Below are 20,186 nucleotides of genomic sequence, written 5' to 3'. Positions count from 1 at the left end.
GTTTGCCTTAAATTCTGTTCATTTTCCATTTTAAATTCATTTTTTGAGTGAGTGAGCAGGTAGGGGGTGAGGAGGGGGAGGAGGAGGAGAGAATTGAGACCCCGAGACCATGACCTGAGGTGAAACCGAGTTGGACACTTCACCAGCTGAGCCACCCAGGTGCCCCTAAATTGGTTTTTGTTTTGTTTTGTTTTATAAATTTTATTTATTTATTCATGAGAGACACACAGAGAGAGAGAGGCAGAGGGAGAAACAGGCTCCACGCAGGGAGCCCGACATGGGACTTGATCCCAGGTCTCCAGGATCATGCCCTGGACTGAAGGCGGCGCTAAACCGCTGAGCCACCGGGGCTGCCCTAAATTGTTCTTTTTGATACTGCTTATGATTCCAGGCATCTTGATTAGATTTTCCTGCTACATATCTTTATTTTCATCCTTCCTATCTGGTTTTAAGAGATTTCCCTTGAAAAGAGTAACTGAAGTGAATTCCAGTTTTGAACCCAATCTAGTCATCTGGGTGCCGGGCGGGGGTTGGTTTGAACCCACTCCCAGCTGTGTGCCACATCGGCACTTTCCCCACTATCTTCTGTGATTTCGGTTTCCAGCTTTTTCCTTCGTTTTCCTTTCCCAGCATTGTGGACCCCGTTTCCTTCCTTTTGCTTCTTTGGGAGCTATAGATTGTATGCTTTTGGTGCTTACCCTTAAATTTAACACAGATCAGCATAACGTTTCCTAACACAGATTTAAAGTTTCACTTCACCTCTGGCTGCACATGCATTCTTCAGCCTTTCCACCTTGGCCTGTGGTGGAGCTGCATTTGCAGTGCTGGGGAGCTGATAGGGGAGCAATGGGGTAGGAACTGGATAAGAGGCAGCACGTGAGGACACGTAAGATTTGGATACAGGGCACTGACAGGGGCAAGGAGGTGGTCCAGGCTCAGGCGGGGGCCCTGAAGAAATGTTTTAATTAGTCTGTCCCCTGCCAGCTATCCTGTGATGAGTTTTGTCAGATTCTAAACTTCATCACTCATACTGTCCTTTGATTTAAAAAATATATATATATGGAAGGTGCACGCATTTAATATCCAGGTGTGTATATTCATTCAGCTCTGTTTCAACCACATAAGAAACATGAAATGCAGTGGCCCAGGCAGGGGTATTTCAAAAACACTAAGACAAGAAGTAAAACGCAGTTTTATTGGTCAGGAAATGTGTTACAGTACTTCACTTGTCAGTTCCTTTTACATCGGCTTGTTCCTGGAGCTTGTGTACAAATGCAGTAGCCTCTACTTTTTCTTTTTCTTACTTGTGACGGGCTTGCTGGATGGGGGCACTATGGTGTCCTCCTTAGGGGGACTGGGTGTGAAACTTGAGGATGGAGCATCCACTGGTTCCTTGATCACGGTGATGTCGATCTCACAGTCTGCTCTTTTGGCCTCTTCCTCTTTCAAGCTGTTCAGCCTAACACAAGAAGCAAACAGGGGAAGACAGCTTTGTTTTTACTTCACAATTTCAAAACCAGATTTTATGCTGTATTTTGTTTACACCAAATTGGCCACACCTAGATTTCAACTAGTTTTTGTAAGCCAAACTGTAAATTGTCCTCACTTGGCCTGAAATAAAAAGTAATACCATATATAGACACTCCAGAATAAAATTTCCATGTATCTAAGGTGATTTTGGAACATTTTCCTTTATAGCAACCAAAGCAGCTAGTAAGTGGCCTTTTAAAATACTCTTGTGTGGGGATCCCTGGGTGGCTCAGCGGTTGAGTGCCTGCCTTCAGCTCAGGGCGTGATCCAGGAGACCCGGGATCGAGTCCCGCGTCGGGCTCCCTGCATGGAGCCTGCTTCTCCCTCTGCCTGTGTCTCTGTCTCTCTCTAGGTCTATCATGAATAAATAAATAAATAAATCTTTAAAAAAAAAATACTCTTGTGATCTTTGCCCGTAAGTATAGGATTTTTTTTAAAAGATGTTATTTGAGAGAGAGCGAGCACATGAGCAGGGATGGGGAGGCAAAGGGAGAGGGAGAAGCAGACTCCTTGCTGACCAGAGAACCCAATTCAGGACTGGATCCCAAGACCCTAAGATCAAGACTTGAGCCTAGGCCAGATGCTTAACCAGTTGAGCCACCCAGGTGCCCCTGTAAGTATATTTTACTGCTTTCTTCAACAGACCAATGGGCTTGAGGTGTGCTTTGCAAAGAGCAGGCTCTAGCACTCTGGACAGACATGACTGCACAGTTCTCTACCATGTTTCTAGAAAGGTAGGTGAGCAGCAGGTAGTGGGGTCTCACCACATGCCAGGCACTGTTGTAGATATTTTACATCAGCTCACTCAGTCCTCACAACAGCCCAATGGGGGATTATCTTACAGATGGGGAAACCGAGGCATGGTGAGTGGATTTTATCCAAGGCCACCAAGGGGTGGGACTGGGATCTGAACCTAGCAGCCTAGCTCTGTGGCCTCTCAGCCACGATGTGGACTTGAGTCTGTGTGAGCCTTGGGGCCCAGGCATCCTCACCACCTGAGAGAACCGGTGGCCACAGGCAGGATCCTTCTGGCAGTTCCAGGTTCTCGGTACCACCAGAGGAGCTGCATCTCTGAGGAAGTCGTACATTTTTAATGAAAGCATTTGGTCCACAGCCACAGAGATGGGAAGGAAAGATCATGGAGGACAGGAGCAGAGAAGTTCTGTGAAGTTACCTTGCTTCCAGCTCATCATTTTCGAGTTTCCTCTGGTGAGCCGTGGCCATGTAATGCAGCCTGTCCTCCCTTATTTTCTCCTTGAGGGTTTCTTCGTGTTTGTGTGCATGGAACAGTATGTTCACAAAAAAGATATACATACTCATGATCCACACAGCAAGGTTTTCTTTTGGTTCATCCTTGGATTTTTCTTTTCTCTCTGGAAGAAAGTTTAAAGTGAGCCTGAATACAATTCCAGTTCTGCAACTTTCTACAATGACTAAGCATCCTCCTCTCCTGGAAGATGGGATGATGCTATGCTTCCCCTCAAGCTTGGGAGGGCTAAGGTAACCACAGAGTGCTTCACTGACTACCTGGAACAAGGCAGGTACCTGGTCAGTAGACCCAGAGCTATGATTATTGATGTTCTGAGTCTCCTGGTATTTTTTTTCTAAATGGTGTAAGTATTCTTGTTTTCTTGTTTTTTTTTTTTTTTTTTTTTTTTTTTTACATTTTTATTTATTTATGATAGTCACAGAGAGAGAGAGAGAGAGGCAGAGGGAGAAGCAGGCTCCATGTACCGGGAGCCTGATGTGGGATTCGATCCCGGATCTCCAGGATCGCGCCCTGGGCCAAAGGCAGGCACCAAACCGCTGCGCCACCCAGGGATCCCAGTATTCTTGTTTTCTAAAATTAAAACTATGAATTGAATTTAAACTAGAAAATTTACATTTTTCATGTTTTATGTGGGAGGGGACCTTGGCTTTTGCAGTTTTCAAAGGCAGTTAAGAAAATAGGATTTTTAAAAAGATTTTATTTATTTAGAGAATGTGAGCAGGGGAAGGGCAGAGAGAGAGGGACTCTCAAGCAGACTGCACTGAACACAGAGCCAGACGGGCTCGATCCTACCACTCTGAGATCACACCCTGAGCCCAAATCAAGAGTTGGATGTTCAACCAACTGAGCTATCCAGGCATGGCATGAAAGAGGATTTTTAACTCTCAAATAAATAAGAAGGTCGGTAGAACCACTGACTTGGTAAGAGTTGCTTCCCATCTACAAAGGCCAAAAGATAAACACTTTGGAATGTGTTTAATTCTGGGAAAAGAATGCTTTGGATGGTTCGGTAATATCAATAAGCTCTGGGATCTCTCAAGACAGCAAGTATTTTTAGACTGTGTCTCTAGCATGGGCTACTCCGGCTGTGTGAGGGCAGGGATGGGTAAAGAGGGTGGGGACAGGGACAATGGAATGGTGGGTTCTGCGAGCAGTCCAACTTCCCATCTCAGGAGCCACTGTGGCAAGCATAGTGGAACACTAATAGGGCCTTGGTGCCAGTACCAGATTTTATAAACACTGAGAGAAACCTTCATCTGCACTTTACACATGAGTTCCTAGGTTCTAGAACATCCATATAACCTGGAGCGGGCCCAGGCTTGGGAGAATGTTGTGCCTGGAGGTAACTGATGAAGAACACCTCCCTGGGATTGTGTTGACCCTCTTCCAGGCTCTGGGAACCATGTCAAGGAGCATGCACAGTCTCTGCTGCTGCTGCTGCTGCTGCTGCTGCTGCTTTTATTCTTGATACTTCCGAAGCAGAGGCTTCGGAAGTATCATAGTGCAGGAGTCCAGAGCATAGATGTGAGCCAAACAAGTTAGAGTCAAGGCTCAGCTATGCCACGTATTAACTGTGTAAACTGCAAGTGAATATTTGTGCCTTAGCTTCCTCATCTGCAAAAAGGGAACCATGGAGGACACCTCACAGAGGTGGTGTGAAGGCTAGATGATTTAATACAAGTAAACAGTGATATGCTTGTGGTTTCCCCCCAAGTCATGTTTGCCAAAGCAAATAATTACAAAATAAATGGCCACACACCAGGAGAGAATATCTGCCAAACATATCAGATAAAGGATGACTTGTATCCAGATTACATAAATAGCTCAATGAGACAACCCAATAAAAAGAAATTTTAAACACACACTAAGTGTTGGGAGAAGACAAGGAGAAACCAGACCACCTCCTATATTACTGATGGCAGATAAAATGGCATGGCCAATTAGGAAAACAGCCTGGCTATTTTAAGCACTAAGCATAGACTTAGCATATGACAGAACAATTCCGCCACTGGATATCTACCCAAGAAAAGTTAAAATATGTCCACCATGCCTTACACACCAATTTTCACTATTCATGATAGCCCAAAGTGGCAACAGTCCAGCTAGATGAAGACAGAAAACGTGGTTTATTCGTACAATGGAACACTACTCAACTGATCAAAGGGACACAATGCTGAGATGTTACAGCATGAATGAATCCCCAAGTAATTACAAGTGAATAAGATGACAGATGCAATAGACATATGATTCCATTTATTTGAAATGTCCAAGAAGAGCAAATGCACGAAGAGAGAAACTAGGCCATTGGTGCCAGCTGGCCCACAGGAGCCCCCAGCACCCCATGCACCTCACCACATAAGGTGGGGGGAGTGAGCGCTCACAGAATGTGGGCCAGGGAGAGACCACCAACTTGAGTTTTAGCACCATCTCGGGAAAGCAAGAAGGAGGCTGCCAGCACACGACCTGATATGCTGTGGGATGGAGAGAAGGCATGTGGGCTTAAGAATTCTGCTGTAAGAGGGACTAAGAAATATTGAGCAGGTGTGGCCTTGGGTGGTCTGAGAAAGCTTCCGAATCCCTAGCAAGGCCAAAGGAAAGTTTTATTAGTGGAGGTTTCAGATAAAACGACAGCAACACAAGGCCTTAAAGAACACAAACCCTCTAAGAAATGTGACCACTGCAAGAGCACAATAATCTTCTAGCAACCAGCCCCAAAGTTATCCATGGAGGTTTGCAATGGACCCGACTGAACGTTCAAAATAGCCATTTGAAGGATGCTCAGGGAGGTAGAAGCACACCCAGGAAGAAAATTCCATGAAATCAGGAAAACAATGTACAAATAGAAGGAGCTTATCACAAGGAGATGGAAATCACAAAGAACCAAATTGTGGAACAGAGGAACGTGAGATGAAAATCCAGTAGAGCATCAACCACAGAAATGGATGGAGCAGAAAAAACACTCTGTGGATTAAAAGACAGGAACTTTTGAATTAATATTGTTTAGGTTTCATTAATTTAGCATGTTTTAGACTCCGGGAATTCAGCAGGGATCTTCCCACTCATGTAGGTTTTATGTACCCACCCCTGCCTCTTTCCCAGTGGAGAAACAGGGGTCTGGTTTGGTTTTGGTTTGGGGGTTTTTTGAGTCACATTTTCAAACCAGTCTTGGTTATACTGATTCTGTTAAATGAATTGAAAGGTTTTTAGCATAAGCTTTAGAGTTTTAAAAATAAGAATGTAAGAACAATTCTTATATTGGTACTGTCTTAAGTTTTTTTGCTCCTAAAATTAAATATAGGAGAGTAACTTTTTTTATGGTTTTCCCCCCATGATTATTCAGGGTTCTTTTTTTTGTATTTTCCTGAGTCAATTTTTGTTATTATCTTCCTAGAAAAGAATTTCAAATTTTTCACATGTATTAGCTTGGAGATGTATAGCATCCTTTTACTACACTTAAAAAAAAAATCTTGGGACACCTGGGTGGCTTAGTGGTTGAGAATCTGCCTTTGGCTCAGGTTGTGATCCCAGGGTCCTGGGATCAAGTCCTGTATCAGCTCCTCACAGGGAGCCTGCTTCTCTCTCTGCCTGTGTCTCTGCCTCTCTCTGTCTCTCATGAATAAACAAAAATCTTTTTTTAAGACTCTCATTGGTGGGTACTTTTTCCTTCCAAGAGAGATGATATGTGTTCTATCACTTTCATCCTGACTGTACTAGGTTGGGGGTGTCTTCTCACATAAAAAACCAGCTTTCAGAATGATCAATTTTAGTAATTTTAGTATTTTTGTTTTATGCATAATTTAGGAGTTTATATTTTTGTTCATGCCTCCTCCTGCTGTCCTTATATTTCATTACTCCTCCCTTCTACCCTTTTTTTGGCCAAATGTTGAAGTTACCATGTTTCCTGTTTAATGGTGAAAACATTTAACACTATCCATTTTCTTAGGTTATAGTTTTGACTATATCTCATAGGGAGTGTTTCTGTTTTTTCAGTTTTCTAAGTATCCTCAGAAATGTAATTTTATTTTTCTCTAAGGATTAGTTAGAATAGAGGACCTCCTATTTGGTGGGGATTTTTGTTGTTTTGGTTTTAGTGCTTTTAATGTCCCAAGTGGTTGTATGATGGTTTGCTGTTTAACTGAATACAGCTGGCCCTTTTTAAAATAGGAAGACCCCAGTGGCATTAGATGACTCCAGCAAAAGGAGAGGGATGAAGCTGGAAGCCAGTGTAGACAGGGCTGAGTAATGATCTGAGAGTTGGGGAAGTAGAAGCAGCAGATAGAATGCTAGGGGGATTTTTACCAGGGAGGGGGATAATATTAGAAGGAATATGAGGTACTTGAGCATCTTTAAAAACCATCTTACACAAAAATGAAATGGATTAAAGACCTCCCCCAGAAAACTCCTAGAAGAAAACATAGGTAGTAATTTCTCTGACATCAGTCCTAGTGACATTTTTCTAAATGTGTCTCCTGAGGTGAACAAAAGCAAAAATAAACTATGGGGACTACATCAAAATCAAAAGCCTTTGCACAGTGAAGAAAACCATCAGCAAGACAAAAAGGCAACCTACAGAATAGGAAAAGATGTTTGGAAATGATAATATCTGATAAATTCTTCATATACTTTGGGTATTAATCCCTTAATACCAAAATCAAATAATCCTATTAATAAATGGACAGGGAAAAAAATAAATGGATAGGGGACCTGAATACACATTTTTCCAAAGACATTCAGATAGGCAACAGACACATGAAAAGATGAACATTCATCATTGGAAACACAAATCAAAACCACAGTGAGATATCACCTACACCTATCAGAATGGCTCAAATCAAAAACACAAGAAATAACAAGTGTTGGGAAGGATATGGAAGAAAAAGAACCCTTGTGTATTGTTGGTGGGAATGAAAATTGGTGCAGCCACTGTGGAAAATGGAACGGAGGTTCCTCAAAAAATTAAAATTACCATATGATCCAGTAGTTCCATTACTGGGTATTTATCTAAAGAAAATGAAACCACTATTTTGAAAAGGGATATGCACCCCTATGTTTATTGTACCATTATTTACAAGAGCCAAACATGGAGGCAACTCAGGTGTCTATCCATAGATGAAGGTGTGTGTGTGTATATGTACACACTTACTATGTACATATTTATACCTATTTATACACATATATGCATATGATGGAATATTACTCAGGCATAAAAAATGAGATCTTGCTATTTGCAACATGGATGGACCTAGAGGGTATAATGTTAGGTGAAGTAAGAGAGACAAATACCATAGGATTTCACTCATGTAGAATTTAAGAAACAAAACAAATGAATAAACAAGAAGAAAAGAGACAAAGTCTTAAATATGGATAAAAAAAAAAAAAAGAGACAAAGTCTGGTGGTTGCCAGAGAGGTGAATGGGAGGGATGGGTGAAATTTTAAAAGAGGGTTTAAGAGTACACTTATCTTGAAAATCATAGAGTAATGTGTAAAATTGTTGAATCATCTGTAATATGAAACTAATACAACACTGTATGTTAATTATACTTCAATTTTTTTAAAAAAGTGAGTGAAACTCCTGAGAGATACAAGTCGGCTGTGTAAGGATATAGTCAACAGTGTCAGGCTGGAGAGATGGACATGCAGGCCCCACACCAGAGGGGCACTGTCCTGACTGATTCAACTTGGTAGGATCATGCTTTCAAAAGTCAACTCCAGGAGAAGTGGCATCACCAAGATGGTGACATAGGTCATCACCTGACTTCACTCCCCCTTCAAAAGAAGAACCAGAACAAGACACCACTGGGAGAATCCTAGAATGCAGGGGTGAAGCTGAAGCCCCCCTGCACCACAGAGAACAAAGCAGCACTGGAAGGGTAAGAGTAGCAGTTAAATGCTGCCCACACCACCCCCTCAACCCTCAGGCTGGCACAGCACCACAGTGAGGCCACCCCTGAGCCTGTGGTTCCTCCAGTGGGGAAAGAGAGACTAGGGTAGACATCCAGTTCCCTCAGCATTACAGGTCCCTCCAGTCTTACCCCATGGGAACCGCTAGGGAATCTGAGGACTCAACCACTAGGAATTTGATTGTAACAAAAGTGGGGGGGCCGGGGGTCTTGCAACAGTCACTGCACTGAGATCTTGGCAGACTGAGTTCCTACCTGCAGCACCCAAGTGGCAGCCCGCAAACAGCATTGTTGCACACCTACAGTACCAAGTTGGTGGTGAAATCTGACCAGGAAACTCCACAGGGTACAGATCAGCCTGATTCATATCCTCAAATGAGGAGCTGTGCCAGCCCTGGAACCTGGTCAGCCCTGCTTCCCTGGCAGGAGAGCTGAGTCATAGCCTGACTTACAGCATCTGAACAGAAAGACAAGAACACCTGCAAACTGTATAATTCAACACTTAACAGAAAATATGGCAGCCAGTGCCATGTGTGGAGGGTTCCACTGCTCTGCCCAAGCAGAGTAGCTGATTTATAGCCCCACCCAGTGCTAAGGAAAGCTCCCAGCCCTGCTCAGCCAGAAGCCTGGCCAGAACACCTGGAACCTATGTAGTCCTACAACACTTGAGCAGTCTGGTATGCGGAGCTGAAAGCCTGCAGAGCAAAGCCAGTGGCCTTGTTTAACCAGGAAACATGGGGGCATGGGTTGGCTTGAGTCAAGACTACAAACAAAAAGCCTTATCCACCTCAAGATAAGGCTTTTCCCTCTCCACTCAGCCAAAGAAACTAATTCATAACACTACTCCCCACCCCTTCCACCATGCCTCATTGTTGGATAGTCTTTATCCCACCCAACAGCCCTGCACTTGAACAGAGAGCACAGCCTAGAATTTTCCCTGTCTGCAGAGCAAAACCAGTAACCTGTCTGGCCAGGGAATTATTTCACAAAATTGTCTGATTCAGGAATCCCAACAATAAGACATGCCATCCAAGGACCCTGTCCTGCTGCCCTATTAGAGTAGGGAAGCTAATTCATAGACTTGCATACAGCTGAGAATACTACCCAACCCCAACTATCTAGTAAGCCTGACCAGAACACCAAGGCAACCATGAAGCTGACCCTGTAGCCTCACTTGTGTAAGGAACCAAGCCACCAGTCCTACCTAAAAACAGTTGTCAGCCAGCAGCACCTTTCTCCTGTCAACCTCAGAGCTCACACAGTGGCCTTGCCATGAAATAGAACTGATAACAAGCCCCCTTGCCCAAAAAAGTACCAGCAGACACATCCAAAAACCCAAATTGAGCTTATTGGTGAGCAACTGTCTCTGCTAATGCAAGCCTGTAAAATCTGAAATCGATACCCCTTGCTCAAATGCATAGATACCAAAGTAAGGAATCAAGAATTATGAAAAACAAGTAAACATGACACCACCAAAGGAAACTCATAAAGCTGTAATAAGTGACCCTAAAGAAATGGAGATCTATAAACTGCTGAAGAATTCAGAACAATCCTCTTGAAGTTTAGTGAACTACAAGAATATACAATTATACAAAATTAGGAAAACAATGCAAGAACAAAACAAGTTCAACAAAGAGGCCATCAAAAATACCAAAACCGAAATCCTAGAGCTGAAAAATAACCAAATTGAAGAATTTAATTGTAAGCTTTAAAGTCAGAGTGGATCATGCAGAAGAAAGAATCAGAGACCCAGAAGATAGGGCATTTGAAGTTACCCAGTCGGAGGAGCAAAGGGAAAAAAAGGTGAAGAAAGCCTATGGCATTTATGGAACACAATTAAAAGAAACAATATTCTCATTATGGAAATTCCAGAAGAAGAAGAGAAAGGGATATAAAGTTTATTTATTTATTGTAAGGAAATCCTCCTTTAAAAAAAACATTTTATTTATTTATTCATGAGAAACAGAGAGAGAGAGAGAGGGGGGGGGGCAGAGACACAGGCAGAGGGAGAAGCAGGCTCCATGCAGGGAGCCCGACATGGGACTCCATCCCAGGTTCCCAGGATCATGCCCCGGGCCAAAGGCGGTGCTAAACCACTAAGCCACCGGGGATGCCCTATAAAGTATATTTAAAGCAATAAATAGTGGCTAAAAACTTCCCAAGCCTAAGAAGAGAAAAGGACATCCAGATCCATGAAGCCATAAAGACCTCAAATAGGTTGAGCCCAAAGAGAGCTACACTGAAGCACATTATAATCATCAAAATTAAAGAATTTTGAAAATAAGTTACATATAAGGGAACACCTATGTGACTACTGACTGGTTTATCAACAAACTTTTTAGGCCAAGAGAGAATGAAATGAACTATTCAAATATTGAATCAATCAAGAACTCTACCCAGCAAAGCTGTCCTTCAGAAATGAAGGAGAGAGACTTTTCCGAACAAATAAAAGAGGGAGCTCATCACTGCTAAACCTGCCTTTTAGGAAATGCTTAAGAGGGCGCTTTAAGTAGAAGTCAAAGGATACTAATTAACATCATAAAAACATAAGAAGGTAGTATAAAACCCACTAGTAATAGTAAATACATAGATTCTGTAATATCGTAATGGTGGTGCCTAATTCACTTACAACTCTAGTTCAAAAGTTTAAAAACATAATAAAAGTAACTAAGTACAATAATCTGTTATTAGCTACATAATCTAAATATATGTAAATAGGGATCCCTCGGTGGCTCAGTGGTTTAGCACCTGCCTTCGGTCCAGGGCATGAGCTTTGAGTCCCAGGATCGAGTCCCGCATCAGGCTCCCTGCATGGAGCCTGCTTCTCCCTCTCTCTGTGTCTCTCATGAATAAATAAATAAAATCATAAATACATAAATAAATGTATGTATGTATGTATGTAAATTGTAACATCAGTAACCTAAAACGTGAGGGGGAGAAGTATAAAATTTAGGAATTCTAATGAAGTTATCAGTTTAAAATAGGGTGTTCCAATTTTAAGACATTTTATATAAGCCTTATGGTAATTACCACAAGGGAAAAAATCTATACTGATAACACACAAAAAAAATATGATATTAAAGAGTTAGAGCATACTGATACCAAAGACATCAAAACACGAAAAAAAGAAACCACAGCAGGATAAAAATACAACAGTAGCTCTATGAAACAATCAGAAAGCAATTAATAAAAGAGCAGTAGTAAGCCCTTACCTATCAATAATTACTCAGTGTAAATAGATTAAATCTCCAGTCAAAGGCATTGAATAGCTGAATGGATAAACAGACAAGATCCAACAATAAGCTGCATCCAAGAACTCATGTTAGTCTTCAAGGCACACAGACTGAGTGAAGTGGTGGAAAAGACATTTCAACCAAATGGTAATCAAGAAAAAAAAAAAAGGCAGAGGTAACTATACTTATATCAGACAACATAGACTTTAAAAATAGTAAAAAGAGACAGGCAAGGTCATTATATAATGATAAATCATCCATCAGGAAGATACAATTGTATTTATGCACCCAACTTCATGGTACCTAAATAAATAAAGCAAAAACTAACAGAGCAAAAGGAGAAAAAAAGCAATACAATAAAGTTGGAGACTTTAATACCCTACTCTCAACAACAGATAGGTCATCCAGACAGATAATCAATAAGGAAACAGCAGATGTGATCAATGCTGTAGACCAAATGGAGGACCTAACAGACATATACAGAACATTCTGACAACAGAATACACATTCTAATCAAGCAAACATGGAACATTTCCTAGTATAGAATATGTGTTAGACCACAAAGCAAGTCTTAGCAAATTCAAGAAGACTGAAATCCTATCAAGTATCTTCTCTGACCACAATGGTATAAAACTAGAAATTAGTAACAGGAGAAAACCTGGAAAATTCACAAACACATGGAAGTTAACACTCTCCCTAATAACCAGTGGGTCAAAGAAGAAATTAAAGGGGAAGTTTAAAAGTATCTTGAGACTAATGAAAATAGAAACACAATATACAAAAATTTACAGATGTAGTGAATGTAGTTCAAAGAAGTTCATATCAAGAAACACCTACATTAAGAAACAAGAAAGAACTCGATTAAACTAACCTAACTCTGCCATGGGGAACTAGAAAAAGAAACTAGATCCAAAAGTAGCAGAAGGAGGCAAATCCTAAAGATTAGAGCAGAAATACACAAAATAGAGAACAGGAAAATAGAAATATTACCAAAATTGTTTTTTCAAAAAACCAACTCTTAAACAAAATTGACAAACTTTTAGCTAGACTAACCAAGTAAAAAAGAGAGAGGACCCAAATCAACAAAATTGTAAATGAAAACAAATATATTTCTGTGGTATTAATTGTAATAAGTTTCCTAAGAGGCTATTAGGAACAATTATACACCAACAAACTGGATAATAACCTAGAAGAAAGGGAGAAATTCTTAGGACTATACAACCTACCAAGACTGAATGAAGAAGAAATGGAAAATATGATTGGACCAATTACTAGTAAGATTGAATTAGTAACCAAAAATCTCCCAGCAAAGAAAAGCCCAAGACCAGATAGTTTCACTGTTGAACTTTGCCAAACATTTGAAAAAAATTAATGCCAATCCTTCTCAAACTCTTCCCAAAAACTGAAGAGGAGGGAACACTACCAAATTTTCATTTTACAAGGTCAACATTACCCTGATGCCAAAGCCAGAAAAGACCACTAAAGGACCAGTAAAGAAAACTACAGGCCAATATCCCTGGAACAAAAATATTCAATAAAATACTAGAAAACTGAGTTTAGCATATTAAAAGGATCATTCACCATGGTCAACTGGGATTTACCCCTGGGGTACAAGGATGGTCCAACATATGCATATTTCATATGAATGAAATAAAAAATTATATGATCATCTTCATAAACACAGAAAAAGCATTTGACAAAAGTCAATGTCCATTTATGATAAAAACCCTTAACAAAGGGTGCCTGGGAGGTTCAGTCAATTAAGCATCTACCTTCAGCTCAGGTTGTGATCTCAGGATCAACCCCCATGTCAGGCTCCCTACTCAGGAGGGAGCCTGCTTCTCCCTCTCCCTCTGCCCCTCCCCCCAACTTGTGCTCTCTGTGAAATATATAAAATCTTAAAAAAACCCTTAAATTAGGTACAGAAGGAATGTACCTCAACATAATAAAGGCTATGTATGTGGTTCCTGGGTGGCTCAGGTCATGATCTCAGGTCCTGGAATTAAACCCCGTATCAGGCTTCCCAGTCAGTGGAAAGTCTGCTTCTCCCTCTCCCTCTGCCCCCCGCCCCCCGCTTGTGCTCTCTCTCTCAAATAGATAAAATCAAATACATACATACATACATACTATCTATTACAAGCCCTCAGCTTACATCATACTCAGTAGTGAAAGACTGAAATTTTTTCCTTTAAGATCAGGAACAAGAGAAGGATGCCACTCTCACCACTCTTATTCAACATAGTACTGGAAGGTCCTAGCCAGAGCAATTAGGCAAGAAAAAGAAATTTAAAATATCATAATTGGAAAGGAAGAGGTAAAATTGTCTCTATTTGCAGATGACATGATTTTATATGTAGGAAATCCTGAATATTCCACCAAAAAAATGGATAGGTCTAATCAATGAATCAGAAAGTTGCAGAATATAAAATTAACATGCAGAAATCAATAGTGTTTCCATACACTAACAATGAATTATCAGGAAAAGAATTAAAGAAAATGATCCCATTTGCAACACTATCAAAACAATAAAATACTTAGGAAGAAATTTAGCCAAGACGGAAAAAGATCTCTACTCTGAGTACATCAAGACTGATGAAGGAAATTAAAGAAGACAAAAATAAATGGAAAGGTAGCCCACATTCATGACCTGGAAAAATTAATATTGTTAGGATGTCAATACCACCAAGAGCCATTTATAGATTCATTGCAATCCCTATCAAGATTCCAATGGCATTTTTAATAGGTAGAAAATTTACAGCTCTAAAATTTACATGAAACCACAAAAGACCCCAAATAACCAAAGCATTCCTGAGAAAGAACTAAGCAGGAGGCATCATACTTCCTGATTTGAAGCTACACTACACAGTATAGTAAACCTAACAGTATGATACTGGCCAAGACCAATATAACAGAATCAGAGCCCAGAAATAAACCCATGTGTATAGTCAGTACTTGACAAGGAAGCCAGGAATGTTCAATGGAGGGAAGATCGTCTCTTCAATAAGTGGTGTTGGGAAAATTGGACATTCACATACAAAAAAATGAAACTAAATCCCTGCCTTACACCATTTATATTAATTATTTCAAAATTGTTTAAGAATTTAAATGTAAAATTAGAAACCATAAAACTGCTAAAAGAAAACGGGAGAAAAATCTCCTTGACATGGATTTTGACAAGGATTTTTTTGGTTATGATGCCTAAAGAATAAGCAACATGATCAGAAATAGACAAGTGGAATGACATCAAATTAAGCAAAAGAAATGAACAAAATGAAATGACAACCTGTAGAGCAGGAAAAAATATTTGCAAACCATATATCTGATAAGGGCTTCAAATTCAAAATATTTAAAGGACTCTACAACTCAACAGAAAAAATTTAATTAAAAATAAGCAAAGCATCTGAATAGACATTTTTCCAAAGAAGATATACAAGTGGCCAACCAGTACATGGGAAAAAAAGTGCTCAACATCACTTATCATCAGGGAAATGCAAATCAAACCACAATGAGAGATCACCTCACACCTGTCAGAATGTCAACCATTGAAAAGACAAGAGATAACAAATGTTGGCGGGGCTGTGGAGAAAGAGGAGCCCTTGTGCCCTGTTGGAGGGATTGTAAATTGGTGCATTCACTCTGGAAAACAGAATGGAGGGTACTCAGAAAATTCAAAATAGAAGTACCATATAACCCAGCAATTCTAGTCCTGGGAATATATCCAAAGGAAACAAAAACACTACATGGAAGAGAAGTCTGCATCCATAATAATCAAGTCATGGAAATAACTAAAGTGTCCAACAGATAGATAGATGAAGTTGTGGTATATGTACAATGGAATTCTATTCATCTGCTAAAAAGGAGGAAACCCTGCCATTTGTGACAACATGGATGGGCCTTATAGGCATTATGCTAAGTGAAATCAGCCAGCCAGAGAAAGACAAACACTGTATGATCTTACTCATACATAAAAATTAAAAAATAATAAAATAAAAGCTCAGAAAAAGAGACCAGATTTGTGGTTACCAGAGGCCACGGTTGGGGGCAAGAGGGATTGGAAGAAGGTGGTATAAGCTTCCAGCTGTAAGATAAATAAGTACTAGGGATGTAATCTACAGCATGACAACTATAGTTGTGATACAGAAGAAAATTGTTAAGAGTAGATCCTAAGAGTTCTTATCACAAGGAAAAAAAAATTTTTTTTGGTTATCTATATGAGATGATGGGTATTAACAAAACCTACTGTGGTGATCATTTCACAACATACATATGTCAAATCATTATGCTGTATACCTGCGACAGTCTGTAAGTTACTTACATCTCAACAGAACTAGAAACAAAATACAAAAACAAAAAAACCTCAGCAAGATCATGCCTTGAAAGTGAACTCACTCTGTCAAGTGGGTGGCAGGATTGGAAGTAGCGCTACCAGCCTAATTATATTTTTAAAAGACAGTTGTACATTTTTATAAGAATTATATCATTTCTAAGCAACAGTATGCAAACATTAGAATTCAGTAATTCAAATACTCACCATTTTGAGACAAAAGAAAGGTTAGCCCTTTTCCTGGAGATTTAAAGTTCATTTTGGAAATTCTTTCATTACTTAGAGACTTCTTGATCTTGGGCTTTTACATAAAAAAATCATAAAGCAAAATATGATTTCTGCATCAGTGTGGATTAAAACTAATTTTCTGCATTACAAATAATTAGAAAATTATTAACAAGGCCATTCTCTTTAAGCTAAAGAGACTATCTTTGACTATTTTTAACCTGCATAAAATATTGCTATTTGTACAATTAAGGAAATTAAAACAGTTATTATATCCACTAAAACCTTCCTCCCAAGAAACCAAAGATTTGAAAGTCTTCCCTGGGATGTTGGAAAGTGTTTAGTGCATAGAGTTAACTGTGTATACGTCCCAATATTAATGGCATTAATTTCCAGATATAATCTGTTCACATCCACATTTTTGCTTCCAACTAGATCTCAACCCCAGGCTCGTGTCTCCATCTGTGCCCCCCTGGGTGTGTCTGATCAGTTACTTTAAGCCTAACGTGTCTAAAACCAGCTCCCTAATTCTGCCCCCAAACTTCCATCCCCCCCTCTCCAGCCTTCCCTCACGGCAAATGACAACTGTGTCTTCCAGTCATTCAGACCAGAAGGCTTTGAATCATCTTGGCCTTCTCTTTCTCTCTCAAACTCCGCAGCCTCTGACAAGCCTGCACATAATTCCAAGATCTTCCTTACTAGTTTGTCAACAGTGAAGCTATAGGGAGCCTACTGATCTCTGCTCTGGGGCCCTCCCGCCTCACTGAGAAGGAAAGCCAGGCCCGCACCATGGCTGGGCACCCTCCTGGTCTGGCCCAGCTGCCCCACTGAATTCCTGTGCCCTGCCACTCTGGTGTGGCTGCACCTGCTGATCCACTTTTCTTTCAACAACTCAAATACACCCTCATGCCCGTGACTTTTGACATGTCTACACCTTGTCTACACCTGTGAAACAATCACCTCGGTCGAGAAAGTGAACATTTCCATCACCCCAAGTTTCCTGTGCCTCTTGGGATTCCCCCCTTTTCTCTCATCCACAGAATACTCTTCCTCCAGATAATCCCATGGTTGCTTCCCCACTTCCTTCACATGTGCTCAAATGTCACTTCATCAGAAGACCTGTCACCACTTCACCCTGTCACTCCACAGCCTGCCTTGTTTTTTACCTTATCACTTGTACCTCGTAAATGTGAGGAGGTGTAGCATTGTGGTAATGGGTGCAAATTCTGGAGTCAGACTGCCTGCATATAGACCCCCTGGCTCCACTAGTTACTGGATCCATGACTATGGGCAGGTTACCTAACCTTTCCATGCCTCAACTCCCTCCTACAGATGGGAACGGTACCCGAAGGTGGTTTGGGGTGTCAAATGAGCTCCTCCTGAGAAGTGCATGGCACCTGGTAAACACCCCAGGAGTCTTAGTTAGCTATTATTACTGTTCACTTGTCTCCCTTTCCTACTGGAATGTGAAGTCCACGAGAGGACAGGTTTTTGCTTCACTGCAGGTCACTAGCACATAGAAGCGTGTTCATCACACAGTAGGTGAGCAAAACTCGTTAATACTGCAACCAGGTAACTGTTGTTATGTGGTTATAGTTGTACATGCAAACCTCTGATCTCCTTATTTTGCTAAGATCAAGCATGAGTCCCAGCTTGCTTGAAGATGACTTGGTGCTGCCATCCTCCAGATCTGATTCCTGGCTTGTTCCTACACTTGAACTCCTGTTCTGGATGTTCTGAGCAAGGACAAACACATAAGATGATTTGGGGTTTCCATGGAGACACAAACACGATTTTTAAAAAAGATTTATTGGGGGGATGCCTGTGTGGCTCAGCGGTTGAGCATCTGCCTTTGGCTCAGGGCGTGATCCCTGAGTCCCGGGATCGAGTTCCGCATCGGGCTCCTTGCATGGAGCCTGCTTCTCCCTCTGCCTGTGTCTCTCATGAACAAATAAATAAAATCTTTAAAAATATATATTTATTGGGGCACCTGGGTGGTTCTAAAATAAGTAAATCTTAATGACTAATTAGTTAAAAAATAAAGATTTTATTTATTTATGAGAAAGAGAAAGCACAAGCCAGGGTGGAAGGGCAGAAGGAGAAGGAGAAGCAGACTCCCTACTGAGCAGGGAGCCTAATGCAGAGCTCCATCCCAGGACCCGGAGATCATGACCTGAGTCAAAGGCGGACATTTAACCTACTTAGCCACCCAGGTGCCCCCACACACGATTTTAATGAAGTATAATTTACAATTAAGCTACACATAAAGTATACTTACTATTGGATGATTTTTGACATGTCTATACCTGAGAGACAATCACCTCAGTCAAGACAGTGAACATATCCATCACCCCCAAGCTTCCTGTACCTCTTGGGAATCCCCCCTTTTCCCTCATTCTCAGGCAACCACTGATCTGCTGTCACTACAGATTACTTCGCACTCTCTAGAATTTTATATAATTGTACTTTTTTTGTCTGACTCCTTTCACCCTGCATAATTATTTTAATTCATCCTTGTCCTATATCATGAGTTCTTTCATTGCTGAGTCATACTCTATTGTATGGATATAATAGGATTTACCTTGTTGGACATTTGGAATGACATATTAAAAAACTGAAGTGCACATGGTCCAGTGATTTCTGAGGATGACCGCCTAGACCAGTGTTCACACTCGGTTATTAGATAGAATCCATGTGATGCCATCTATGAAATCACGGATGAATTCAAGGCAGACATTCATTTCCCTCAGAGCCAAGCCCCAGACCACGGCCCATGATAAGGCCCCCAGTGATCCAGAAAAGCCATCAGTCATATCCTCAATCTAGAAGAGGCCTATCTGGTTATTGGGTAGACTGTGAGGTAAAGTTGAACATAGAGCTCTCTCAGCACACAAAGAGTCTGAGACACATCAGAGAATTGTGGAAAGAGTCGCTCTTGGGATCCCTGGGTGGCGCAGCAGTTTAGCACCTGCCTTTGGCCCAGGGCGCGATCTTGGAGACCCGGGATCAAATCCCACGTCGGGCTCCCGGTGCATGGAGCCTGCTTCTCCCTCTGCCTGTGTCTCTGCCTCTCTCTCTCTCTCTCTCTCTGTGTGACTATCATAAATAAATAAAAATTTTTAAAAAAGAGTCGCTCTTTACACAATAAATAATGTGCTTGTGTGCGCAGGTCTGAAGAGTTCCATTGGCCCCCAAGACTCCCTGTGGCTCCAAATGAATGGCTCAAAACTCAGAAATCCTCTAAGCCTATTTAACCTGACAGCCTCACCCACGTCTACTTGGTATCAATTTGCCCCAGCAGCTGGATCCTTCAACAGGGTGGCTGACACTGCCCCTACTCCACCAAGGTCTGGCAGTGGGCCTTGAGTCCAGCAGGCCTGTCCTATGAGCCGGCCACATCCTAAGGGACCCATCTAACATCTCATGCACACTCAGGAGCTGTTTCTTAACATCTTCACTCTGGGACAGGCTCTCCACTCTGGTAAACTCTAGATCATGTAATGAAACATTTCATTCTAGCCCTTCTTGTCCACCCAATGTGTTGGTTGGCACTCTGACCTTCATCAGGATATCTCTGCTACTGTGGTTTGGAGTTTACGCCCTAGGTCATGACCAAGGACCTAACTTTTTTTTTTTAAGATTCTATTTATTTATTCATAAGAGACAGGCAGAGAGGTAGGCAGAGGGAGAAGCAGGCTCCGTG

At 41.2% G+C, this 20,186-nt stretch overlaps 1 protein-coding gene across 3 annotated transcripts in view; it reads right to left on the bottom strand.

The window, feature by feature from the left end:
• Nucleotides 1–1,176: 1,176 nt before the first annotated feature.
• Nucleotides 1,177–20,186, bottom strand: part of RSPH10B (radial spoke head 10 homolog B) — a 58,832-nt gene continuing 39,822 nt past the window's right edge. For all 3 annotated transcript variants that reach the window (XM_072836971.1, XM_072836972.1, XM_072836974.1), the window contains 4 exons: nt 18,094–18,219; nt 16,466–16,559; nt 2,705–2,903; nt 1,177–1,459 (listed from right to left, as the gene is read on the bottom strand). In XM_072836971.1, coding sequence (XP_072693072.1) covers nt 1,285–1,459; nt 2,705–2,903; nt 16,466–16,559; nt 18,094–18,219 — 594 coding nt within the window. In that variant the 3' untranslated portion in view covers nt 1,177–1,284. The remainder of the gene's footprint in view (nt 1,460–2,704; nt 2,904–16,465; nt 16,560–18,093; nt 18,220–20,186) is intronic.

The sequence above is a fragment of the Canis lupus genome, chromosome 8 (genome assembly GCF_048164855.1).
Source record: "Canis lupus baileyi chromosome 8, mCanLup2.hap1, whole genome shotgun sequence".
Taxonomy (NCBI): Eukaryota; Metazoa; Chordata; class Mammalia; order Carnivora; family Canidae; genus Canis; species Canis lupus.
Note: the sequence above shows the minus strand (reverse complement) of the source record. Positions and strands in the feature narration are given on the sequence as shown.